Source organism: Oryzias latipes, chromosome 1 (genome assembly GCF_053564925.1).
Source record: "Oryzias latipes strain Hd-rR chromosome 1, Olatipes_Hd-rR_3.1".
NCBI lineage: Eukaryota > Metazoa > Chordata > Actinopteri > Beloniformes > Adrianichthyidae > Oryzias > Oryzias latipes.
In genome coordinates this window covers 17,666,503-17,693,358 of record NC_136237.1, presented here as the reverse complement: position 1 = coordinate 17,693,358, position 26,856 = coordinate 17,666,503, and the positions used below count along the sequence as shown (strand labels likewise).

The following is a 26,856-nucleotide window of genomic DNA, read 5'->3' as shown; positions in this document are numbered from 1 at the left end:
GCTGTAATCCTCCTGACTTCTGTCTCTGACCTGCTGCTTTCAGAGTGTCAGCACTGGGTGAATCCATGAGTTTCATGGATGCCGACCCGATTTACAGTCAGAACATCTATAAATACTTCATCTATTCTTTCCTGCAGCAACACAACTTCTCTGGTAAGCAAAACACAGCACAAAGGCAAACCAGTGTACAACACAATTTAATTTTTTTATTTATTTCTAATGCAATATATGTGTAACATCTGATATATACTGAACATTTCAATGATTATTGTGAGAAAATGTGTATTCAGCATTTTTATCCAAAGAAAATATTTTAACTTGTTAAATTATAATTTCAAAGTAACATTTTTAAAGTTTTGTGGGTTAATCAAGAAGTCACCAATACAATCTTTTTAGTAGCATTTTGTGTCTGAATCTGATTAAAGGTAAACTGTATGTTTTTTGTTTACAAATCTTCTGTTTTTCTGAATTTAATAAACATATGGTTTGCTGTAATATTTTCAGAATCTCATTGTTCAGCCAATAACAGTGCAGAATGGTTGGAAAAGAATGTTGGCTTCTTCTCAAAGTTTGCTTCCATCATTGATTTCTATGAGCTCAACCCTAATTTCTATGGAGTAAGTGCTCATTACGCAAAAAAATTATATTTATTCCTTTGAAATATTCTCACCTATGAAGTATATCAAGCAAAATGTAAGTACCATTAAATATTTAACTTTTTCTTTTCTTTTTTTTTGTTCAGTTGGAAGCTCTTCATCTTCTGACTCCAAACCAGACAGCAGAGATGCTGCTGCTGCCTCTGCGTACTCCACCAGAGAAAGATGTTGTCATAAACTATGTGCTTAACTATCTGATTGAGTCACCTGAAGACAGGAAATTTCTGGAAGTTATGTATTTTGTAATCCAACTTGCTCAGAAGGTAACAGATTTGGTCAAGACAATGGTTTGAAAAACGTCATCAATCTATATAATCTATAGTAAAGAATCTCAAATTTTTCAGATCAATCCTCCCTGCAGCATCTACACACTTCTGTAAGTACACTCACTAACTTGCACTAGATGGTTTGAAAACTGAAAGGTTTTCATGGTTTTATTCTGCCCTCTGCTGGTATCAAGTGGTGTTACATACATTTTTTTTACTGTAATAACAGGGAGACAGGATCATTGTTTCTTTTTGTCTTTCTGTAGTAAAGTTAACAGAAAAAAATGTTTTAGGTGTAAACTTTGAGTTAAATCTTTTTGTTAGGTTCTTGTCAATAGACATACATTTTTTCCTCCAGTTTGGCTTAAAAAGGGATTTGTGAAAATTAATGTAGAAAGCACAAAAACAAAAAGTAATGAAAGCTTACTAAAACATATTTAATGATTAAGTTAGATTTTCTTTTTTTCTCATTGCAATATTTATATTCTTAAAAGTCTTCATTCTGTTTTGATTATTTTTTTGGTTGTGCAGTTGGTTTTACATGTTATTCTGGTTTGTAGTGCGGATCAACTGTACAACGTCATCCCATCTCTGAGTCCAGACTTAGAACCAGTTGTCTGGGCTCTGATAAATGATTTGATCAATATTGTGCCAGAAGGTAAGTTTTATTTTTTAATTGTTTTATACCAGCATGAACTCATTTTCATGACATTTATATTTTTTTTAAATGGTCGTTAGTTTTTCTAATTTTTGTTGAAGTAATGCTTTCATGTTTATCTCTGAACAGACTGCAAGACAAAGGATATGATGGTGAGATTTTAAACTATTTGTTTGAAATGTAAAATGATATTTGTAGTAAAAATGTTCTAATATGCACTTTAAACATTATGATTCACAGTGTCCACAAACACATGTTAACGGTAAGGGCTCTGTTTTTTTGTCCAGAGTTTAATATTTAACAATGAAGCTTCCAAGAAAATGTAACGATAAATCCTAACAAAGGGTTAACTCCACTGAAGGAATTTAAGCAGGAGGAAGAGGGAAAAACAAGACAGTGTGGCATAAAGTTTAAATGTCTGTAAGGTGAACTTAGAAAGAATATGAGATTGGCTAGAGTTAAAATGTGAATTATTGTGACAATTTGTGCAAGTGTGGTTTGGGATCTTTTTGGGTTGGCATTAAAATATGAAAGTGATATTGTGATTTTTTTGTTCCTTTCAGCTAATAAAGTGCTTTTAGAACTGTTGTCAGAAAATAAAACACAAGTTTTGTTCATGCGCTTATATTAAATTCAGTCAAAGAGCAGCTTTTCTAGGATTTTTAGCCCACAGACTTTCAATATAACCCTGTTTTTGTGTGGAAATATTATTCACCAAGTTTGTATAATTTTATGTTTTAAAATGGAGAAAGAAGGGAAACAAAATAATTTTGGTTTTTAATCTTGTTTCTTAAAGGCACAGACATTTGCAAAGACATTGACAGGTATACCAAGTTATTTTTTATTTATTCAAAATATTCTTGACTAATAATTTACTTTAAACTGACATAAATGTTCTTCTCCATCATTTCGACAGCTCTGACCTGGAATTCTACATCAGCATGTCCACCAACGTTCCTTGCAATTTTACTCTGGAGAAATATGCATGTGCACAGGTGATTTTCTAATAAAACTAAATGTGAATGTTGATATTTTGTCACTCATAATGTAAGAAAACCAAGTTTTATCTCTCCACAGTTGGAGAATTTTGCAGCTAATCAGCTGGCTTCCCTCCTGAGATGTGATCTGCCCAGAAACAGCAGCCGCTCCAGAGTGTTGTGGAAATTGCTGCTCACTAAACTCTCCAATGTCTTGGATCCAGCACTGGACCTGTTGGCTGGCATGGTTTGTTCTTTAGCAAACTCTGAGATCATATTGTGAAACCCCAAAACATTCACTCCTAAATGCAGTCACAATGCTTCTTATGTTGAATTTGATTTCCAACAGTCTATGGTCAGTCCATCAGCACCTGAGATTTTGGATGTCATTGGAGAGATGAGGCTCTTCCTGCTAACTAATGAACAGCTGATGGACAGCAATGTGATCAAGTTGTGGTTCTCAGAGCGTTTAAGTGGCTTCCTGCCGTCTGCCTCAGAAATGTTCCTGCTGTGTCTGAGCAGCCGGAACCTCAGCTGTCAGTCGTACCATCAGATGTAAGCATTTGTTCACACAATGATAAGCCACCTATACTTTGTAATCTACTTTTAAGATATGAAATCTAATAATGTTACAATAGATATAAAAACTGCATGTTTTTGAAGTCAAATGAACACATTTTGTATCAACAGAGTGCAGGTGTTTAGTCGTCAGTTCAGAGACATGACATTCCAACAGCAGCAAACAGTCTTGAGGGATTTTATCCTCCGTTTCCTGTCAGAACCTCACACAGGTACTGCTGGCCATCAAAGAAAAATCTAAAATGACTACTCAGAAACATTTTAATATTTCATTACAATTTTATTTTGAGCTGTTTCTACTTGTTTCAGGTCCAGGCTGTGTGTCTACCTCCAACAGCAGTGCACAGTGGCTGACGGACAACCTTGGTTCTTTCTCAGAGCTTCTGTCTGTCAGCAAGATGTTTGATCTGAACCCACAGTTCAATCCTGTAAGAGTTTAACAACTGATTTCTTTTTTTAACAGCAAATGTGTTGTTGATAACAAAAATATCCATTTCAGATAGAGGCTCTGAGTGTCCTGAGTCCAAAGCAGAGTGCAGAGCTGCTGGTGCTGAAATATCCCACTCTGCCAAACACAGACGTCATTATCAACAAGCTCTTTGATTATTTCACTGAGTCTCCAAGAGAGAGGAAGTTTACAGAGTTCCTCTCATTCCTTGTCGTTTTCTTGGAAATGGTAAATTGATAAAAATTCTCACTTTGAATAAACAAAAGTTCTCATAGAATCTTTATTAAACTTGTTTTTCCTATGCATTGACAGGGAAATGTGTCCTGTCCATCATACAAGACATTGTGAGTTTGGAATATTCTCCTAATTTGAAGAGATTTTATAGACATTGTAATTGATTTTAGTTGTTTTTGTTCTCTAGGTTCACCAGACTTGACAACACCTCAACCACATCTTTTTTGGACATTGCATCATCCATAATGGACACTAAACTGGCTTTAACCAACTACATTCCAGCTGGTAAGATTGTAATTACAGCATTTGTAAATGAATTTAGAGCAGTGCTATTCTACACTATTAAGTACACAAATGTCAATTTTCATGCATGGTCTTTAAAAAAATGTTGTTTTCTGTTTTCTGATGTAATACACACACATTTTTTGTACTCAATTTTGCACACTAATTTTGGACATTCATCATTAAAATTTATATTTGTACACTTGTATATACTGATCTGTTTGTTTGATATTGTACTTCGTTCTTCCTTGCTATTCTTGCCCTGTTATGGTGTTGCTTCAATCTCATCGTACAACAGACAATGACAATAAAGCAAATCTAATGTAATACTAATAGTATATGTGAGAATCCCACATGATAGAAAAAGCAAATTTATGGTCATAGGTTTGAACAGATATTCTGATGTGAGCAGAATACTAGTAGAGAGTTATCTAAAATAATTTTGATCCTGAAAAAAGTTCATATTTTTGTAGGGTTTATTGAATCCTCATCTTAGGCTTCTTTTTTTACCTTTAAACAGCATTGCATATTGTAATTATCTTCACTTGTCTGAAGAAAGTAAAATCAGGTGGTATCTATTCCTAAATATTGTCTTTTAAACACTAATCATCACTGAATCTGTGGAAACTGTAGTTTATTTTTTTGTTTACATTTACACATGACATATATTGTAGATGAGTTCTTTTACTTTTAGTGAAGAAAGTTCAAAATTCATACATTACATTTTCTGGGTGAATAAATCGATGCAGAGCCTATCTAGGTATTCATTTCAACATAACTGCAACTCAAAAAGCCTTTTATTCGTGCCCATGTAAGACCACAGTTTGTCTGAATGACCACCATATTTTGCAAAAAGATTAGAGCATGAGTAAATACAAAGAAGCCATCAATTGCATGTAGTGTTTAAAGCCAGCAACTACGTTCTTGATAACTCAAATCAGTCTTTATTTACATACCACCTTTCATACTTAATGTAACACAAAGGGCTGAAATAGCTTTGTAGTTCTGTCATTTGTTTGTTTGTGGTTAAAAAATCAAGCTGTGTGTTACTTTTTTACAGAAGGCATACTGGTAAAATAATAATGCCTGTTAGAATTCACCCTGCTCTTTTTAATTAACTTTTCTTCTCTTTAGGTTGCATCATATACACTGGACAGGTAACTGCATGTGTCTGTGTATTCTTATTTATGCTAATTGATAATTGAATATAATTTTTTTATTAAAATTGTTTGTATTTCTCTCCTATAAGTGCAATGTTACCATGGTCAATGGTGAGTATTGTCACTGCATGCAGATTTTTGCTTTATGATAAATTATTTTTGTTAGTTTAATATTTAACATTATTTCATGTAAATCTTTTACAGAAGCAGACTCCTGTTATGGAGTCAACAGGTAGAGATAATACATTGTATCTACTTAACCTAATTTTAATATCTTCAAGTTTTTCTAAGGTAAATTTAAATGCTTTTTGTACTTTTACAACTTTAGCACAGAGCTTCAGCTCCAACTGGACAGTGGAAAGATGAATGGACGTTTCTGTGACTTTCCTGTGGAGGAATTTGCTTGTGCCTCTGTAAGACCCCCCCCCCCCCACACACACACACACCCACACACACACCCACACACACACACACACACACACACATCTTGAACTATTATTAGCCATAAGACAGTGTTGGAAAGTTTTGTTTACAGGGTCAAATTGATGCTCATTTTATCGTTGTCCATCTTGTTTTTTTTAACAGCTCTCAGCGTTAAGAGCAGAGGACCTGGCAGCAGTGATGAAGTGTGGTCCATCCTCCAGCTTAAATGAGTCCAAACCTGTCTGGAAACTTCTCCTGGTTAAATCAACCAGAGTGCTGGATGAAGCTCTAGATCTTCTAGCAAACACAGTAGGAATTCTTTTCATTAAAAATTATAATTTATAGTTTAGAAAGATGACCTTTTTCTTACACAGCCTTGAAGCATGGAGCATGTTCAAAATACTCATACATAAAAAATTATCCGCTTTCTCAGATTTGTTCATTTTTATAGTAGTTTTTTTATTTTTCATTTTACCAATACGGTATCCTCTTGGTTTTACTCTAGAGCAATAATGCTTGTTCACCTGTAATTTTTGTTGTGTTTTGTTGTGTTGTGGTTCATGACATATTTTTTGTGTTTTAGACCTTTGACCCCAGCAGTCCCTCAGTGTCTGTGATCCTGGACAGCATAAGAGAAATCCGACTGGACCTGTTCAGCACTGACGCCCTGAACAATCCCTTCATGCTGCAGCTGTGGTTCAACAGACGCCTTCATCCATTCTTACCAGCAGTTTCCACTGATTTCCTCTCATGTCTGGCAACAAAAGAACTGCAGTGCAGCTCCTACCAGTTTATGTAAGCAGTGCAGCATTGATCAACTATAATTATAAGAGGGGAAAAAAACTGCACATTTTGACTAATGTTTTTAAAGTATAACACAAGTTAGCCTGAATTTTGTTGATTCATTTCTGTGATTGATATCATTTCTGAACTCAGTTTGAAAAGTTTGAGCCAAGTCTGGGAGAAGATGACTTTTGAAAATCGATCATCTGTGTACACAAACTTAATCAAGATTTTCCTGTCCAGGAATGATACAGCAGGTGAGCATCTTTCAGGAAAAAAAATAAAAAGACAAAAAAGAGAACACGAAAGAAAAAATGACTTACCGACGAAAATAATTTATTACATTGCAAATATTTAAAACCTTCAGTTTGTGCTGTTCTTTGAAGAAAATATTATTAGCTTTTAAACAGTTTTTCTACATCTTATCAATCTGGTCCAGGCTGTGTGTCTGCCTCCAATAGCAGTGCACAGTGGCTGAGGGACAACCTGGGTTCTTTCTCAGAGCTTCTGTCTGTCACCGAGATGTTTGATCTGAACCCACAGTTCAATCCTGTAAGAGTTTAACATCACATTTCTTTTTGACAGCAAATGTATTGTTAATAACAAAAATATCCATTTCAGATAGAGGCTCTGAGTGTCCTGAGTCCAAAGCAGAGTGCAGAGCTGCTGGTGCTGAAATATCCCACTCTGCCAAACACAGACGTCATTATCAACAAGCTCTTTGATTATTTCACTGAGTCTCCAAGAGAGAGGAAGTTTACAGAGTTCCTGTCATTCCTTGTCGTGTTCCTGGAAATGGTAAACAAGAAATAGCTCTATAATTTTGAAAATATTAAAATATGAATATTTCTGACAGAGAAACTATGCTTTTGTTTATTTTTCTTTTCAAAGGGAGATCTGTCCTGCTCTTCATACAAAACCCTGTAAGATTCAGATCCAGATTCAGATCTTCTCTTTTTTTATATATTTCAAATGGAAAAAAATACTCTGATTATTTCCCCACTTGTTTTTGATGTCTTAGGTTCAGTAGACTTGACGATGCAGCAGCCACAGGTTTTCTTGATGTTTCCTCAGCCATCACAAACAACAAATATGAACTTTCCAAGAATATACCATCTGGTAAGGGATTCTCTCAGACAACATCACAGATTTTCATTTATCAAAACCTTTCTGCTCGATGTAGCTCAACAACCTCTTTCTTGATGTGGTTTGTATTTTTAACATTATTCCTTGACTTCTACCTGAGTTCAGAAATTTGAAAAAAATATTCAATCCATGTAGCATTTTAAAATAAAACAAAGATTTCTCTTGAAATTTGCATTGCTAATGGGACTACATGTCAGTACTGTACTACTTAAAGTGACCTAAAGACGAAGAGAGAGTGTTTTTATGAACAGGCTCAGTTATGACAGTATTTTGTTCTGAGATTTTTTCTTCTTGGTATTTCAGGTTGTGCCATTTACAGTGGAGAGGTAATTGTATTGGATTTGCAATAGTTTCAGTCATTTAAAAAATGTGAATAAAAGACTAATACCAGGTTTGTGTGTCTTTTCTCCCAAGTGCAACGCCATCACAGCAAATCGTAAGCATGTTCATTAAGCTTGGAAGTTAATGTGCAAGGGTGCACATTTGATTATTCATTCATTTGTGGTGTTTTCTTTTATACAGAGTCAGATATTTGCAATGGAGTGAATAGGTATGTCTTGTATTTTCAAGGATCTCACTGTTCATTCAATTTGAGAAATAATAGAGCTTTTGTATAAAATTGATCCACAGCACAGAGCTTCAGCTTCAACTCAGCAGTGGAAAGATGAGCGGACATTTCTGTGACTTCTCTGTGGAGGAGATTGCTTGTGCCTCTGTAAGACAAAAAGAAAATCCTCAGATCAACTTCTGTATTTCCAAAATAAGTTACAAGTTCATGTTTCTACAGTTTTTACCTTCTTTGTTTTTGTAAAGCTTTCCGCATTGACAGCACAAGATCTGGCAGAGATAATGAGGTGTGATCGATCATCCAGTTCAAGTGGGTCCAATGAAGTCTGGAAGCTTCTTCTCTCTGAAGCTTCTGGGGTGCTGGATGAAGCTTTGGATCTTCTGGCCAACTCAGTATGAATTCATTTTCTGGTTGCTTTTGTGTTAAATTGTGTTCTTAAAGAGGATAATTAGGAATAGATTTGTAACCTACTGGAAAGTTTCCTTTTTATGCAAAATAGTTTTAAATTTTATTGTTGTTTTTAGTTTACTTGAGGTTTTTGACTCACTTGATTTTTCTCTTGGTGTTACAAAAAGACACTTTAAAACATAAAACCAAGACAAAACTAAATTCCTTTTAGTCAAACTGACTGTTTTTCATAATAGTTTTTTCTACACCCATGGTGTGGGCAAAAAAGTAGGTCGTCAACCACCACATGTGCAAGTTCTTCCACTTATAAAGATGAGAGGCCTGTAATTTTCATCATAGATATACCTCAACAACAGTATCTACAACATCATATAACGAGTTTTAGGGCCAGTTTACAAACAAAACAAACATTCTTTATTAAATTATGACTTTAAAAGTGTAAATTTACGAGAAAAAAATTCATAACTGTTAAATTACGAGTACAAAGTCATGAAGTTACGACCTTAAATATCATAAATTAATGAGAAAAAAAAACAAAGGTTGTCTGTTTATCGGAGCCTTCCTTGCACATAAAAGATGTGGAGCAATTAGTGAAGATATATTTCTGCATAGGTTTCAAGAACAAAGAAATTCTGAACCTTTAGGCGACTCAAAATCTTGTTTTTTTTTCTTAAATCAGACAATGTGATTTCTTGAATTTTTCCCCCCATTTTTGACTCTCATAGTTGAGATACACCTTTGATGAAAATTACAGACCTCTCCCATCTTTTCAAGTGGGAGAACTCACACAACTGATGACTGACCAAATACTTTTTCGCCCCACTGTATGTTATGATATAAAGACTCTTAAAGATGAAAAATTTCAATGTGGTCCAAAAGACAATAATGGTGTCATAAAAAGCATGGAATAAGTTCCACATAACAGGAGACTGATGACTAAAGGTTCTGCCCCTCATTTTGGTTTTAGTGTTATATAAATACATATTTTATTTGACTATTTTCCACATTAATCTTAATAAATTACAAAGCATTTTTTGTGTATTCTAGAAAATCAACCCCAATAGCCCTTCGGCTTCCATGATTCTGGACAGTATTCAAGAAATCAGACTGAATCTATTGAGCCGCAACACTCTGAATGATCCGTCCACGCTCCAGTTGTGGTTCAACAGTCGACTTCGTCCGTTCTTGCCTGCTGTTTCCAGTTACTTCCTCTCATGTCTGGCAGCTAAAGATTTGCAGTGCAGCTCCTACCAATATATGTAAGCAGTGCAGCAAATATTCTATCTTCTTCTGAAAAAATGTGGCAAAAGGTTTTTGATACATCTCATTGAATTCTTTGTTCTGACGCTGTCTTTTTTTTTTTTTTTGTAAATTCAGTTTGAAGATTCTAAGTCAAGTTCAGCCTCAGATGAGTCTTTCTAAACAAGGACCTGTGTACACACACTTCATCAAGATTTACCTGAGTAGGAACAACACTGCAGGTGAGCACTTGCTTCAACCAAAAACACAAACTTTTGTAGACACACAAATTAAGGGAAAAAAAGATAATATTGAAAAAAACAACAACAATAAAACTAATGTACAACAGAAACAAAGAATATTTGCAAAATGTATATGTCAAAAAAGAGATTATAAGTATTTTTTCCTTTGCTAAAAAACTGTTTTGGTTTATATGTTTCTGTGCTTCAGATCCTGGCTGTATCTCCAATATCACCAGCAGCACACAGTGGCTCCAGAACAATGTTGGGGGATTTTCTGTTCTCCTTTCTATAAAGAACATCAAAGAGCTCTACCCACAATTTTCTGCGGTCTGTTCCATTTTCTTGTGCATTTTGTATAATTTTTTTCATCATACCATTACATTATCATTTTATTTTTCTGTGTTTGAACATGCAGATGGAAGCCCTGTCAGTGCTGTCAGTCAGACAGCTTGCAGAGGTAGCTTCCACACCCGGCCAGCTCATATCTGCTGACCAGGTCACCAAGCTGATGAGTTATGTCCCTGACCAACAATTGGCCTCCTTCTTTGATAATTTTTCACCTACTATCTTGGTAAATATTTTTCAGATTTAATACAAGAAGCAAATAAATTAGGTGTTTTTCTTTGCTTTATCGACAACTTGGAGATTAGTATTTACTAAACTAAACTCCACTTTTTTAGCCAACACAAGTAGTTTTAACTGTTTTAATTACATATCAGTGCAGTCAAAACGTTTTTCTTTCCACAACGACATATATTTAAATGCAGTTTCTATTTTTCTGCAGGGTCAAGAAAACACACTGCCCTCTGCTGTGAGGTCAGCCATGTTGCAGGTTGTGTTTGATCGCGCAAACCTCTCCAGTCCGTCAGTCAGTGATGCAGTCGTGTCACTGTGGCTCCAAGATCGACTCCGCCCCCTGCTGGTAAACATGGCTCCATACCATGTTGCCCCATACTTTAATATACTGGCAGGAAGAAACTGCAGCATTGAGCAGCAAGGGTGAGTGTTAAACCAGGAATAAGAGACAAACATGTTTTTCTGCCTTGTCCTTAACTTGATTTGAGATTTTTAAACATAAAATTTTTCTTGTTTCAGTGTAAAACTTCTCAATTTAACCATCTCATCCCTGAGCAATGACACACAGACAGGAGTTCAAAACCAAATCATTCAGTCTCTTAAAGGTAAATACACCACATGGAAGGGCAACATTTGAAGATTTATTCTTTTGTTTGATTCTTTAAAAGCAAAGAAAACACAAGTGAAACCTTGAACCTTAAACCGGTTTCACCAAAAATGTTTTCAATGTAGGTCCATCACCTCTCCGTTGCTATGGGGACAACTACAGCTACAGCTTCTACAGTTTCCTGAGGAGCTCATTCTTGGGATTCCAGTTCCCCAACCTGACCACCTTCTTGTCCCTCATTCCTCCAGACAGAAACCAACAGGTGTGTGGACATGAAAGCTGTCTGCAGGAAACTCTGAAGTAATAGGACAGAAAAACAAAACTCAAGTAACATTTCTTGTATTTGTGTCTCCCCTGTAGCTGATAAACTCCATGCCTCCATCAGATCTTGGGGATTTCTTGCGTCACACAAATGTTGTTGGACAAGAATCACAGCTTTGTCAGCTTTACAGCAGCTACCTCCAGATACCAGTGTTTCTAGAAACTGTATGTAAAACACAAACACACAAAACAATGTGAAAGCACAAAGACTTGAACCTGAATGTTCTCTTCAGGAGTCTCTGCCAGAGCAGGTGAGACAGAGAACTCTGCCTTGCGTTTGGCCCATTGCTCTCAGGAGCTCCAGCAGGTCAGAGGTCAACGCCTGGTTTGATCGAGGTCTCCCCAACTACTTGGTCTTCCTCACAAAGACTCAGATCAGCCAAATCACCTCAATCAACGCCTCATGTTTGGCCTTCCAGAAGATGTATGTTTGTTTTTTACAAATCCATTCTCATGTTACAATAAAGACAAAATAACTGTGTTCTCCTGAAAGTGATTCTCATGAGTTCATTCTGTGTTTTTTCAGTGTTTCTGCTCTTGGTTCCTACAACTACTCTGTTACTGACTTCACCAACCAAGATGTGTACAACACCATCAAGGTTTATCTGTCATCAGGTCAGTTGATCATCTTTTAATCCTTGAATATTAAGCACAAGTTTTTCATTTTTACCTCTAACTTCGTCTATCATCAGGTCAGTTTTTTTAAACTGGTATTTTGTCAAATACTTATGGCATGCCATTTGTAAAATGAATCAGTCAAATTCTACCAGCAATAGTTTTGGCTATTTAGCCTGTTTCAGTAGAAAAAAAGCAGGTTTCCTTTTTCCAAATTTTTACCTTCTAATTCATGTATTTATAAATGTTCCATTTACTAACTAAATATTTAGTTTGCAAGCTAAATATTTAATTTAAAGTTAAACATTTTTTTTATATATTTAGTTTACAAATAAAATTAACATTTTGTTTGCAAGATAAATATTTCGATCCGGCCTAAATTTTTAGTTTCCAAACTAAACATTTAAGATTCATAACTATAAAATTATTTTATTGCATGAGCTAGAAAGAACTGTTGAGGTCATTTCTATTAGTACAGGGACTGGTATTGAGCCCGTATTCACTGGGGCGGGGTTCTGATTTTCACCAAAACAGGAGAAGCAGCAGGAAGCGATAGAAAATAAGAAAAAAAAAATGTCAGAAGGCTGTGGACCAAAACAGCACAGTTGTGGACTCTACAAAAATAAAGAGATCACAATTTTAACTTTGGTGTTAATAAAAAAAAAAACAACACACATTTTTAAAAGGAAAAGTATGTGGTGAGGTTGCCGGAGGGACTCCTACTGCGGCTCAGTGTTCCAACAGAGGTGGCTGTACCGACAGGTCTAAAAAGTGCTGCGCTGCCCTGAGAAGAAGCCTAATTACAAAAAAAAGCATTTAACCCTTGTGCTCTCCTAGGCACTTTAACATTGGGAGTTGGGTCATCTAGACCCACTAGACAGTGCGCTGAACCTTTTTTCTTCAATGGTTTGTGATCTTCACTGGTGTACATGGATTACATGAAATCTTTCCACCTTTATCCACCTTTGTCATGGTAGGGAGAACACATCAATGTAAGGGTGGGGTCATCTAAGATAGCACAAGGGTTAAAAGTGCTCATAAATGCTTTCAGCCAGCAGGTTGGACATGTCTTGAATCAGTATAGCACAAAGACATAATAGACGACAAGTCTGGCAAGAATCATTTCCGAGACAGAGCAAAATACAGCTTTTATTTTGATAGTCCACTTCCGCTTACCATCAAGTTAATTTACATCTTAGCTTAATATTTAGTTAGTATTTAAACATTTAGCTCCAAAATAAATACTTAGTTAAAAAGCTAAATATTTTATTTGGACTTAAATATTTCTTTAACAAATACATATTTAGTTTCAAAGCTTTAATGTTTAGTTAGAAAAATAAATATTTAGGTCAGATCTAAATATTTAATTTGCAAACTAAATGTTTAATTTTATGAAATTAAATATTTAATTTACAAACTAAACATTTAGTTTGTACATTAAATATGTATTTGTAAAAAAAATACTTAGCTTTAAATTAAACATTTAATTTGCTAACTAAATATTTAGTTAGTAAATGCAACATTTCTAATTACAAGAATTCATTCATTCATTTTCTTCCGTTTGTCCCTTTCGGGGTCACGGGGCTGCAGGAGCCTATCCCGTCCACTTATGGGCGAAGGCAGGTGACACCCTGAACAGGTCGCTAGTCTGTCCCAGGGTCACACTCACATTCACACCTATGGACAATTTAGAGTTGACAATTAACCTATGAAGCATGTTTTTGGACGGTGGGAGGAAGCCAGAGACCCCGGAGAGAACCCACGCATGCACGGGGAGAACATGTAAACTCCACACAGAAAGGTCCCCCATTGATGTTCTGTTTCAAGTCCCCAAACTGGGACTTGAACCAGGAGCCTTCTTGCTGTGAGGCAAGAGCGCCATTGTAATGAAATGTGGGCTAAGAAATATTTGTAATTGTTGTAGTGTCAGATGTCAACTACAAAACGTTATAATGTTGTTTTAATTTTTAACTTACTAAAAATGTAACTTGGTTAATTGGGAGATAGTGTTGTTTGGCTTATCCTTTTTTATTTATTTTTTACAAAAGTAAAACATCAGTTGAATGGTTTATAATTCTTTTATTGCAGGGACAGTGCCAAGGTGCTACAGCAGCAACAACCCAGAACTGAACTCCACAGCTTGGTTTGCAGAGTACATCGGCTCTTTCATAACTTTTCTCACTGTTGCAGATTTTCAATCACTGGGATCTGATCAGGTATTTTATTACATTTAAAGGTTCTTAAAGTTCTGTTCTGGTTTTGTTCACTAAATAAAAATTTAAGTTCAAAACAAAAATACAAACATGGAATACAAACTTTTTTGTACTTCAGGACCTGCAGCTGTTCACAGTGAATCCTCAGAATCTTGCGCTCCTCAATCAGTCTTACGTGGATCTGAATCTCATGAGCTACTACATTCAGTTAGTTTATCAGCAAGACATCAACTTCAGTCCACTTCTGTAAGTGCAAGCTGTTACAATTTTTTGGACCTGTAACAAATACAGAACTTGTGCACATTTTTACAAATACATCTACATTGTTGTTACATTATAAGTAAACCTGTTTTCCCCCTCTTTGAAGCCTTCCTTCATTGGGTCAGTGCTTTGCTCCTGGCTCTGTGTTCACCCAGCTGACTCCACAAGAAAGTATTGCAGTTTTAGAAAATGTCAACAGGGTCTGTACAGACCTAGATCCACAGGTAAAAGACACAATGACACACTGCTGCACACATTTGGCAGTTTTAGTTTGAAATGCTATTCATATCACAGCTGTGAAATCAGCCCCCAATTGAAAGAATCTTTGGTTTTTAAAGTTGAAGACGTTTCACCTCTTATCCAAAAGGCTTTGTAAATTCTGAAATAGCTGGTAAAAGATCTGGTTTATATGTGCTTCATGGGGGAGGAGTCAGACCTGAAACTGCATCTACAGTAGTGTTCTGAAACCCAAACAAACCAAACCAGTTTCACCTGGGTCATTAACAGCTGAAGGAGATGACCACGTTGGGGAGGGTAGCCACTGTCTCCCCAACTCCAGCTGAGAACAAAAGACTCCTAACGACCCGAAACCATGTAGTCTACGGAAACAATACTATCCAGTTTCAGGTCTTCAACTTTAAAAACCAAGTCCAGCGAACAACCTTTAAATCTACTACTATGATGAAATAAGCTTTATTGACATGAGGAAACAATACCAGGGATTCCATTTTCCATGCTTCCATGAGTATTAATCACATGGCCAGCCGAAAAAAATATATATGCAAAAAAAGAAAAAAAAAGGGTCTCTCTCTGGTATCGTTCAGGGAGCCGGGTCAAATGGGTGGGCAGGCCGGGTCAAATAGGTGGGCGGGCCTAGTCCGGCCCGCGGGCCGTAGCTTGGGGACCCCTGGCTTGTAGAACATGGAAGGCTGTACATAACATATGAGTGAGACTATGTTTTCCTTGTCTTTGCATTTACAGATCTCTGCTGCTTTGGCAAGTAATTTTGGTGAGAATATTGATGCAACAGTTATTTCTGCCATGGGTAATCAAAGCATCAGTATGTCCATAGGCCAGATAAGAACCATAAAAGCCTTAGATCTGCTAAAATCACTCAGCATTCTCAGCTCTGTGATTGGTTGGCGAGAAGGACAAGCTAAGCTCATTATTGAGATTTTGATGACTTCAGGCGTGTTGAAGGTACATGTTTTTTTATTATTATTATTTTGTGTATTAAATTTACAGTTGTATCTGAAGGATTTGTGTGCTTGGTCAATGGTTTAATGTTGCATTTCTTCCACTCTTTCACATTGTATCAGGTTAACGGCTCATCATCGCTGGCAACCCTAGGCTCTCTTGTCATGGGTTTGCCGTCCAGCTTTTTCAGTAGCATCAGTGGATCTGAGCTGATAACTGCATCCAAAAACCCATCAACCTTGATGTACCTGATGTCTGCTCCACAGATTGTTCTGCAAGCTTTTATTGCACAGGTATGAGACTAGTGTGGGCTTTCAGTGATAAATTAATTCAGTGGAACAATTTTTTTTTCTTTGTAATGTTACCTAAAGACCTCTCTTACAACCAGTCAGCCAGTGAATGATGAACCTGAAAGCAGCATCTATGTGCAAGGCTACTAGGTCCCTGCTTAGAGCTGGGAAGGCGCTTCATCATTTAACCAGTTCATGAGAATCTTTTTTATTTCATGTAGTTAATCTGGGCACATAGATTACAGTAATTTCAATACTTGACTCATTTTAAAAAGCCCCAATTTGAGTCCAAACTGTGCCTTTTCTGTGTAGAGTTTTTTTATCCTCCCCATAGATTTGTAGGTTTTCGCCAGGCACTCCTTCGTGTCACGGTCCAAAACCATGCCTCTTAGGTTGATTGGTCCCTTAAGAATGAGCGTGTGTGTGTTTGTGGCCCTGTGAGAATACCCTACCTGTCAGTATTACTACTACTACTGTTATTACTGCTAAAAAGTAACTCATTACTTTACTGGATCAAAATAGTAATTTAATTACTTTACTCATTACTAGGGCTGCACGATATGAGGAAAACTCGCGAAATGCAATATCAGTGATTAATATTGCTATAACGACTTAATTTGCGGTATATAAAGCAATAGCAAAACAACCAAAAACATCATTCCCATTTCATTGCAACAGTTTAAAAATTATTCTCCAAATGACCCTCGTCGACATAGCCCCTTTTTTGGGTGCACTCTCTGCGGGCACCCGCCCGCAGAGAGTGCACCCAAAAAAACGTTTTTTTTTATTTTATATTTAATTTAAGCAAATATTCATCAATCACGGCATGTCTTTCAATAACAACAATATCAATTCTGAGATAAAGGTAGACAAAAAAAAATACAAGAACAAATATAACTTAAAAAAATAATCAATAAAAATAAGGGTCTATTACAAAAGTTTCAATAGATCAAATAAATTACACAACGCCTGGGCATTCTTATGATTAATGTAATGTAAAGATTTAGAAAATAGGTTGAGACGGTTGAGTAATCATTAATGTGAGGTTTCACCTTTAAGAATTTACAAGTATGAATAAAATGCTTTGAAATTACAGTCAGTGCAATAATCAGAAAGTCCAGATTTTTGTCAATTAATTGTAAGCAAATTATAATTGTATTCCAATTTAAAGGGTTAATGATGATATTTTTGGATTTGAGCCAATTATGAAAAGAAGACCAAAACTATTTTACATGAAAACATTCAAAGAAAAGATGTTCCACAGTTTATACATCATCTCCACAAAAGTCACAAAGATCACTGTCCCAGTTAAAGCGAGAATGTAAAAAATGATTAAGACTCGGGCGCAACGGTTCTTGCCTGGATAGTAGGGGGTGGTGATTCAGTGCTTGCTATTAGTAATTGATGCACTTTAGTTCTGCTATTGTGAAATATATGGCAGAGTATGGAAGGGCCTGAAACTTGAAAATCGGCGCTCCTGCCTTTGAGAAAGAGGAGCGTGTGTGTGTGAGGAGGAGAAGGGGAGGGGTAGTGGGCGCAGGTTGCGAGGTAAAACGGCGCACAGAGACCATTGCGCAACACCTGGATCATGGGGTGGCTTAAATTACTCAGCTCATTATTCACCAACTATTGCTGACATTTTTAACTTGTCTGTATTTTTTCCATATACATTTATTTTTACGGTTGTTTAGTTGTTGATAGTAACGTATAAATAAAGACAGCAGGTAATGCAGGCTGGAAAACAGATGCACTTTTTCAGACCATGAATAAACAATACATCATTTGTTGATGGAAGTATTGAGGATTTTGGAGGATTTTTACTTTTGGTGTTGCACAAAATTAGAAAAACGCCAAATATTTCTGTAGTAATCCCAGTGATGAGTTCTGTAATTTAGTTTTTAATGTTTTATGAGACCTAAACATGATTTTCACAATAACAGGTTTTTAAATAATCAAATCCCTCTGATACGTTTCACAAAGACACACACAAAGACACACACAGGACCCAAAAATACACAGGACCAGAGACTCTCAGAACATCACACACCAAGCAGAAATGAACTTATTGCTAAAAATGATGTCAGGAGTTCAGCTCTAAGAAAATGACAAAAGAGCAAAGAAAACGAATTAATTTGATTTATTATTTCTAATTATTAATATTTCCTGGCTTTGTATGTTCATATTTGCATAATTTTGACAGAATATATTTATTATTCTGGATTAATATTCCTGTCTGTTTTTATTCACATTTATGTTTAAAAAGTTAAAGTTAAGTTAAAGTTTTAAAGGTTTAAAAGTTTAGGTTTAGTGTGTTAAATAAATGTTTATCTTGTTCAGCCCGCAACCTAAAGTGTGTTTTGGACTTAGACCCCTTCTGCAACTGAGTTTGACCCCCCCCCGTAATACGAGTCTAGTAAAATTCATGCATGTTTTTGTGTGTAAAGTGAGCAAATAACAATAGGTCACAGAAAAGGACGTCCTCAAATTGTGTTTGTGTGTGTTTTGGTTGGGGGGGGCTAGGAGGTTTTTAGTAAACAGGTCCTGTGGCGCCCTTCATACCACTTAGTGCCCATGAAATAGTCCCCAGTCTCAAAAAGGTTGGTGACCCCTGATCTAACATAATAGGGCTCCATCTGATTGGTCAAAAAGGGGTCCATCCGAATGGTCAACTGCATAAATGGATTTATTTGATTTGTAAAATGCTTCAATTTGCCACTTGTCTTAGCACATTTAAGGTAACCATTTATTGCAATTTTCGCTGTCTTTTGCGAAATGCATATTGCACAGCTTGATATTGTGATAACAATAAATTTGCGGTATATTGTGCAGACCTACTTATTACCTATTTAAAAAACATTGATCCACTACTTGTTACTTTACTTTTATTTCTTCTCATATAAAAAATCCTCATGGAAAAACAGTTTGCAGAAATAAGATGCTTTTTTCTTTCATTTAACTTTATTTTTAAAACAACCTTGTGCAAAGTATGAACCTGGTAAAAAACATACTCTTTTTTTATTAAAATTCAGAAAACAGTGTGAAAAATGACACATGTGGTCTATACCACTGCTCAAAGTCAGATGTGGAAAAAAACTGTCAAGCTGATATTCATATCTATCAAATCTGAAATTAAGCCAATCTTTTGAAAACACAAAGAACTTTTTAATGCCTCCACATTCATTTTCACTGACGTTAGGTATTCCATTACAATGAGTTGCACCTTTCTCTCTCTACATCTGCCTTGTGTGCTCAGTTCTGTCTGCGAGTCTACCAATCAACCCCCCCGAGAGCACATTAAGCGCTAACACAAATGACACATCAGTACACAGGCCGGGTCTCTGCTCTGCTGCTCACCTGCTGCTCCTCGGGAGTGAGAAGATTGCAGCATCTCTTTTCATCTCTTCTTTGAGCCAGTTGGGGAAGAAATGTGACTGCAGCAATGAGGGCATCTCTATACTTTAACCAATCCCAACTCTGCGCGCACATACGTGCATGTATTTGACCAGTTACTTTGTTTATTTTTTTGAAATTAACCTCTGTTTCATTTCTTTTAATCGAGAGAAAATTTCAAAGCCTACAAAACCGAAGTAACAAAGTAAAGGGTTTTTTATAGTCCTGTAGTTGTAACAAATTAAAGAAATTTGAACTGTAATTTGTTACGTTCCTCCGTCACTGACAAAAGTAGTTAAATTACAGTAACTCGTCACTTTGTAATCCATTACCCCCAACACTGCTGCCTGTTCCCTAAAGTATAAGCTACAGAAACCCTATAACTGCACAGGATGAAGTGAGAAGAGAAGATGGATGGATGTTAGATACTACATCACTGCATGCATCAAGATTTACTCCACGTTTTGTTTTACAAAAGATCTTTGCTTATTTGAGGCTTCAACTAGCAATGCAACAAAGACCAGTCACAACCACACTAAGCACTGAAATGTTCTGTTTAGGTAGATCTCTGGACTTATATCTTAGTGATCCCCATCTTTCTACAGATTGTATCTCTGGACACCAACAGTGTGAAAATCATAGAGAATGTTCCAGATGAATTGGCCACTGAGATTCCTCGAGTTTACCTGCAGCAGTTCACAAGTGACAGCAGCACCATCTTCAGACTCAACAAGAAGACATGGAAACGGCAGCAGGTTAGGAGATTCAACTGTTTATCAGTCAAATGTGCTGACATGCTATTGTGTAATTATTAAACTTTTTTTTTAAATGTTTTTTTCTTTTGTTGTTAGGTTGAGCTGTTTTTTGATTTAATAGCAGCAGAATCTTCTACTGCCATACTTGGAGGTCCAAACAAGTGAGCTTATACAAAACTTTGAAGAGATCATATTTAATGCCCTTGAAATTGATTTTAATTTGTGAATGCTTCTCTCTTTCTATGATCCAGCTTGTCCTCCACTGTGCTGCAAGGGTTCACGTGCACAGGAGTGGGGCTATTTGGAAAAGGACAGATCAATAAGTTGGTTAAGGCCTGTAGAAGAAAAGGCACAAAGAAAGTTTCACTGGTTGAGACTCAGGTGAGACAACCAAAAATGTGCATGGCTTTGCATTGACTCACAATTTCATACAGTGAAAGCTATGTTGTTAGGAAATGACAGTTTATCCCAAAATATAAGCCTAGGTTTATGCATCTAACAGCTAAAATGTGTGTCATGAACATTCAACTGAAGTGGTGAAGAAACAAGTAAATGTATCCATCAACTGAAATCACTCTACTGTACACGTCTGATATTTTTTTGGGATGCAAAAATGAAGACCATTAATAGTTATCAATGCCCATGAACAGGTCAGCTACTAAAAAAGCAAGAACTTGCTGAATCTTGTTAGCACTGACAGCATTGTGTGCTAAATTCTACTTTCGTATGGAAATTCTAAAATATTATCTTAACTTCACCCTTTAAGTTACAAACTGGGATTGTAACATAAAAAAATAACATCTACATCTAAACATAAAGCTAGCCCACACATCAGACTAACATGAGAGGCATAGTCTATCACATGTACTAATAAAAATGTACTTTGGATTGCCTGGAGAAGTTAAAAAAAGCTATTTAAACTTTCCAATAAATCCAAAAGGTTCTTTAATTTTTTTTCTCAGAGTTTTACTTGTTTTTTATGGGAAATACAATCAATCATTTTCTCTCCTACAGCTGACCTGCATGTACAACCATATCAGAGGAGAGTCAGATGTCACCAGCTTTTCCCTCTATCCTCCAAATGTGTTGCTGTACTATGAGTATGGATTCTATACAATTTTTAAAGTTGAACTACAAAATACTGAAACATTTCTCTGTTATAAAAGACATGATCCAATATGACATTTTTGTTTTTTTGCCTCCAGTTACTCTCTGGTGCCACAGAGCAGCTGCCGGTCATATTTTGAAGAGCTTGCAGATGCAGACTTCTCTGTTTTCTCTTCAGTTCTCAGCTATAAACAGACTGCTCTGTTTAACAATGCAAGGAGCTGCCTGGTGAGTCTGCACTAAAAAACAACGTTATCTCACATAGACACCTTTAAGTTTTCTGTAAAATAAACGAATCACTGATTACTTGGTGTAGCTGTATGTAATACATAGAAAGGGAAAGACAGTGGTGCCGTTTTGTATTTTTCTTATTTGAAAAATCTGACAATGCGCTTTTTCGCATCTATGTCATGAGGAAATGGGCCAATTCACACAGCACTGTTTCTGTGACCCCGCCCACCTATATAAATACTGCCACTTCTTTTCAATAAAACCTTATAGTTTCACACAACGTACATTACTCTCTGCGTCAGCCTTTATGAACGGTTGATTTACAAATGCTCACTGTAGGAAAAAAACTTGTCAAAACATTGTTACAATGAACTTGTTTTTTCAAACTGTTGCTGGTTACATTGATGTGGGGCCATATGAGCAAGAGTCAGAAAATTGAATGTGAGTGCATGCATGAGTCGGAAAAGTGCAAGGCTGATTCATGAGCTGTTGCACACGGCATAACTGTTTTTTGCATCATGTTTTTGGCGTCGCAGCAGCTGACATTTATGAAGTTATAAGTTCAGTTTGTTAACTAATAAGCATGCATGGTCAGCTTAAGCCCAGACTTTCTTTCTGTTGTACCAAATGTCAATATGAAATGTGAGCAAGTTTTAAAATTAATCCTACAGCTGATCGCCACTCCTATTACTGGGAAAAAGAGTGATGACACTGTCCAATTGCTGAACATTTTTATTACTATAACTAGCACAATAACCAAAAAGTAAAATTGTTTTACTATATATATATATATATATATATATATATATATATATATATATATATATATATATATATATATATATATATATATATATATACAGTATATAGAAAGCATGACGTGAAAACACGAATAGGGCTGTAATATTTATGAAGGCTTGTTTCCGCTCGATGTCATTGCATCTGAGTATCATCAGCTCTCTAAACATGAATATTTTCTCTTCCTTCATCTTTAAGGGAATAACGAACACAAGTTTGAATGCAGATCAAGTATCAGTTTTGGGAAACATGTGCTGCATGCTAGATGGTTCCTACATTCAAAACTCGGACCCATCCATCCTGGAAAAACTCAAAAACTGTCCGGATCTCACTGATGCTCAGGCAACTGCAATTGTAACCCTTCTGACCAATGGGAATACCAAATATGGGTATGTGGCATTGTTATATTAGGACAAGTTTGAACTTTGTCGTACTAATAGTTCAGATGTTTCTAAAATTTTGTTGTTGTTGTTGTTTTTGATACCCAGGGCTCCTTCATCATGGAATGGGCAAACTCTTAAAGACCTGGGGATGTTACCTTTGTATTTGCCCTCGACTTTCTACAATAATTTTGACAAAGTGAGTAAATGCATGCCTGAGCAAGATATAATTAGCAGAATTTAGTTGGGATTTATTTATTTATTTATTTTTTCCAGAAAACGAAGCGCAGTTTCTTGAAGTACTTTCTGAATGTTTTAAAAACTAACAGTGTGAGCAGACAGAAGAGGAGAAATGTAAAAGCAAAAATTAGAAAGTCCATACAAAGTAAATCAAAGCGAGCTGCAGGTGAGTTTTACTATTAAAAATTTGATGCAGTTTTATTATTTAAATGTATTCTCTCACTAATATTACTTTTCATTATTTTCACAGATTGCACAGTAGGGACTATCAGTCAGGTTACAATCAGTGATCCCACTTTCCCCTTTGATTATGATGTGAACCAATTCAACAGCTGCCTGACAGCCAAAACTGTCAAAGACAACTTTGATTCCATCACAGCCAAGGTGGATGAAGTGGAATACCTTCAAATTGTTCTCCAGAAACTGCAAGAGGTGGGACCATCTTACATTTGACTGATCAAAACTTAGTTACAGTAACTCTCATATAAAAAGCAGATTGCTTGTTCTTTTGTAAACCTTAAATGACTAAGATTTAGATAGATAGATAGATAGATAGATAGATAGATAGATAGATAGATAGATAGATAGATAGATAGATAGATAGATAGATAGATAGATAGATAGATAGATAGATAGATAGATAGATAGATAGATAGATAGATAGATAGATAGATAGATAGATAGATAGATAGATGACTTTATTAATCCCACAATGGGGAAATTTCATTTATCTGTGGCAGCAACACGACATTCAGAAATAATCTATATAATATAACATCAATAAAGGACATCACACATGACATTTATATTAGATAATTAAAAATATTACTAAAATTATTATGAAAAATTATCATCAAAAAAAAGATTCTTATTAAATAAAGAAATAAATATTAAATAAATACAGCTGCAAAAGTGTAAAAAACATGCGGTCTGCAAAACATGTAAACTGTAAAAAAACATTACAAATTTTTTCAAAATACAGAAATAACTAATGAAGTTCACACCAAGAACAAAAACAAACAACTGTTCAGGAACAAAAAACAATTTAAAATTGAAAAACAACAACTACAACAAAAGTAAATGAATCAATGACTAAACAGAAAAACACCCCTGGGACCGTGGAGTGTCACTTTGACATGGTGTTGTACAGTCTGATGGCTGTGGGGAGGAATGACCTGCGGTAGCGCTCCTTCTTACACTGAGGGTGCAACAGTCTTGTGCTGAAGGAGCTGGTCAGCGCCTCTACATTTAACTATACAACTAAAAATAAATAAATTCAAATTGTTTTAAAAATCAAAAACAATATTTAGATTAGCAAAAACAATTTATGACAAATGTTTGTCATTTATTTCCTTCTTTTTAATTTATATCCTCGTTCTCACTCTAATGACTTTACAAGTTACTTCTTGGCAGTGCGTTTGTAGTTTCATTCAATTGGACCACTACTTTTTGGAATGCATGTCTTCACACTCTCCCTATTGTGCAATTTTTTTTACAAGATGTATTTTTCATGGCAGGTTGCATTTTGCCCAACTTAAGTTCAACCTCCCCACTCAAAGGTTTTGCCAGTAAACCTGTTACAAAACCAGTCAAGCAGGTTTTCTCTGGAACATACTAAAGCTGCACAGCTTCTCTACCATTGAATGCTGGAATGTGAAATACATTTTTGTGGACACAGTTCAAGCCCAACAGTTTAAGGATTTAGTTTTCCCACGTTCATTAAATTCTATGAACTAACAATTATCACTGTAAGGCCACGGTGATCATATATTCTTATTTATGTTTCAATTTAAACACTATAGTTCATTGCATCATAACAGTGTTGCTAACAAAAATTCATTATATATACTTAACACAAAAATAACATTCAATGAAAAGGCGGTGTTGGTGATTTGATTCCAAACTAGTGACGTCAAAAGATTGTACACTGTGTTAGTATTGCCCAATCTCCCCAGGTTTTCCGGCCAGAACAATATCAGTCTGATTCACACACTTGCCACGCATTTATTGAAAGAATTGTTCATGTGATTCATATTATTTGCGGTTTCTATTAAAAAACAAACAAAAAAATGTAAGTGATAAGAATAATAATAAACAAAACAGTATCAATGTTGTCAAATATAAACATACATGTAAACTTGATACTCTGAAAGACAGCTGTTCTCTAGTCTAAACATCAAAATTACGAGGGTCCCTGAACGCACAATCATGCGTCTCTGATGGGACTGTACAACGGGAAACCCCCAATGAATCCGAACAAAAATGCAATCATGTAAAACACAATTCCACTCGATTTGAACCATTTCCTGAGGGTATTAACCTTCAGTGGGCTCAAGCATGTGAACTAAACAAGAGTATGCATCCCTTGAATAACCATATAAACACCATAAAGAAGATGAAACTTAAATTCTTATGTATGACACATGAAGAATAACAAAGAAAAGAGGGAAGACCTGTGAATCCACGGGAGCAATAAAGAGAGTGTCTCGGCCAAAAGCTACCTGCTAACTGAGATGAGTGGGTCACCCGGAGATAAACTACAATGGGATGGTGTGGTGTTGAAGGTGCCCAGGAACAATCAAACTAATAAACTTCAACTAAAACTGTTACAGAGTAAATGCGCGTCTGAATCTTACGAACATATAATGTTATTTTAAATTATTATTTAAACTTACTTTTTTTTATTGTTACCTTTCCATCTATGTTATTGCAAACATTCCAACTTCTAACTTCCTTTTACATGATTCGTGTCTATTTTTTAGGCTTACAACTCCACTGTCCCTGAAGATCAGGTTCAGGCTTTAGGCCCAGCATCGCGTGTTGCCACTACTGCGGACATCAGCTCATGGACCATCACTCAAGTGGACACACTTTCTTCTTTGATGAACTCATCAAATGGAGATTGGGATTCAAACTTGGTGAGCAATGTCATGTATTCACTTGCATACTTTATAGGTTTCAGTTTTCTTGAGCATGTTTTCGTTTTCAGGCTAAAGCCATCATCTCCAAGTATCTGGCTGTGACAGGAAACACACTTGGCCGAGCAGAGCTAAATGCTATCGGAGGATCTAACCTCTGCTCTCTAGACGTGAGCGTTATCAAGACCATTTCAAAACAAAGCTTAAAGTAAGAAAAGCCGATTGCATACATGTGACTTTTGATTGTGTTTTCTGAAGACTTGAACATGGTCCCACATCTGAACTAGCAGCTTCCTGCTCATCTCCTTTTGGAAGATGTTTCCCATCAGCAGCTACAATGTAACAGAACTGCCTCTGATTAGATCTAATTTATAGCTGCTTATGACCTTGTAATCATACGTCATAACCCTGGTGTCATCAACTCACTGCTTTATTGATATTTTATACTCAGCAAACACTTTATTAGGTACACATTGCTAGTACAAGGTTGAACCCCCTTTAGACTGCATTAACTCTTGGTGGCATAAATTCAACAAGGTGCTGGAAACATTCCTCAATTGGTAATAAGGGGCCCAAAGTATGTCAAGAAAATATCCCCCACACTATTACAAAACCATTGATACAAGGCAGGATGGATCCATGCTTTCTTGTTTTTGATGTCAAATTCTGACCCAGAAATGCAGCAGAAATGGAGACTCATCAGGCCAGGCAAAAGTTTTCCAATCTTCTATTGTCCAATTTTGGTTAGCCGGTTTGGTCTTCCACGGCTGTGACCTATCTGCCTCAAGGATGCTCTTCTTCAGACCTCAGTTGTAAAAAGTGGTCATTTAAGTTACTGTTGCCATTCTATCAGCTGGAACCAGTCTGGCCATTCTCCTCTGACCTCAG

At 36.0% G+C, this 26,856-nt stretch overlaps 1 protein-coding gene across 1 annotated transcript in view; it reads left to right on the top strand.

The window, feature by feature from the left end:
- Positions 1–26,856, top strand: part of LOC101156712 (uncharacterized) — a 37,988-nt gene that overhangs the window by 8,103 nt on the left and 3,029 nt on the right. Inside the window, exons 15-72 of the mRNA XM_020704537.3 lie at positions 44–153; positions 505–617; positions 743–919; positions 1,001–1,032; positions 1,483–1,580; positions 1,710–1,732; positions 1,821–1,842; positions 2,377–2,404; positions 2,497–2,575; positions 2,658–2,804; positions 2,907–3,112; positions 3,248–3,348; positions 3,446–3,564; positions 3,636–3,812; positions 3,897–3,928; positions 4,006–4,103; positions 5,235–5,257; positions 5,350–5,371; positions 5,465–5,492; positions 5,589–5,673; positions 5,846–5,992; positions 6,267–6,478; positions 6,620–6,723; positions 6,906–7,018; positions 7,088–7,264; positions 7,358–7,389; positions 7,488–7,585; positions 7,916–7,938; positions 8,027–8,048; positions 8,135–8,162; positions 8,243–8,327; positions 8,426–8,572; positions 9,636–9,847; positions 9,966–10,069; positions 10,278–10,396; positions 10,485–10,640; positions 10,854–11,068; positions 11,165–11,250; positions 11,378–11,514; positions 11,613–11,738; positions 11,807–11,997; positions 12,100–12,188; positions 14,277–14,404; positions 14,520–14,647; positions 14,769–14,886; positions 15,644–15,862; positions 15,982–16,152; positions 20,145–20,294; positions 20,391–20,455; positions 20,546–20,675; positions 21,309–21,394; positions 21,500–21,629; positions 22,629–22,819; positions 22,919–23,009; positions 23,087–23,216; positions 23,301–23,482; positions 25,813–25,968; positions 26,040–26,176. Of these exons, the coding sequence (XP_020560196.1) occupies positions 44–153; positions 505–617; positions 743–919; positions 1,001–1,032; positions 1,483–1,580; positions 1,710–1,732; positions 1,821–1,842; positions 2,377–2,404; positions 2,497–2,575; positions 2,658–2,804; positions 2,907–3,112; positions 3,248–3,348; positions 3,446–3,564; positions 3,636–3,812; positions 3,897–3,928; positions 4,006–4,103; positions 5,235–5,257; positions 5,350–5,371; positions 5,465–5,492; positions 5,589–5,673; positions 5,846–5,992; positions 6,267–6,478; positions 6,620–6,723; positions 6,906–7,018; positions 7,088–7,264; positions 7,358–7,389; positions 7,488–7,585; positions 7,916–7,938; positions 8,027–8,048; positions 8,135–8,162; positions 8,243–8,327; positions 8,426–8,572; positions 9,636–9,847; positions 9,966–10,069; positions 10,278–10,396; positions 10,485–10,640; positions 10,854–11,068; positions 11,165–11,250; positions 11,378–11,514; positions 11,613–11,738; positions 11,807–11,997; positions 12,100–12,188; positions 14,277–14,404; positions 14,520–14,647; positions 14,769–14,886; positions 15,644–15,862; positions 15,982–16,152; positions 20,145–20,294; positions 20,391–20,455; positions 20,546–20,675; positions 21,309–21,394; positions 21,500–21,629; positions 22,629–22,819; positions 22,919–23,009; positions 23,087–23,216; positions 23,301–23,482; positions 25,813–25,968; positions 26,040–26,176 (6,555 nt within the window). The remainder of the gene's footprint in view (positions 1–43; positions 154–504; positions 618–742; positions 920–1,000; positions 1,033–1,482; positions 1,581–1,709; positions 1,733–1,820; positions 1,843–2,376; positions 2,405–2,496; positions 2,576–2,657; positions 2,805–2,906; positions 3,113–3,247; positions 3,349–3,445; positions 3,565–3,635; positions 3,813–3,896; positions 3,929–4,005; positions 4,104–5,234; positions 5,258–5,349; positions 5,372–5,464; positions 5,493–5,588; positions 5,674–5,845; positions 5,993–6,266; positions 6,479–6,619; positions 6,724–6,905; positions 7,019–7,087; positions 7,265–7,357; positions 7,390–7,487; positions 7,586–7,915; positions 7,939–8,026; positions 8,049–8,134; positions 8,163–8,242; positions 8,328–8,425; positions 8,573–9,635; positions 9,848–9,965; positions 10,070–10,277; positions 10,397–10,484; positions 10,641–10,853; positions 11,069–11,164; positions 11,251–11,377; positions 11,515–11,612; positions 11,739–11,806; positions 11,998–12,099; positions 12,189–14,276; positions 14,405–14,519; positions 14,648–14,768; positions 14,887–15,643; positions 15,863–15,981; positions 16,153–20,144; positions 20,295–20,390; positions 20,456–20,545; positions 20,676–21,308; positions 21,395–21,499; positions 21,630–22,628; positions 22,820–22,918; positions 23,010–23,086; positions 23,217–23,300; positions 23,483–25,812; positions 25,969–26,039; positions 26,177–26,856) is intronic.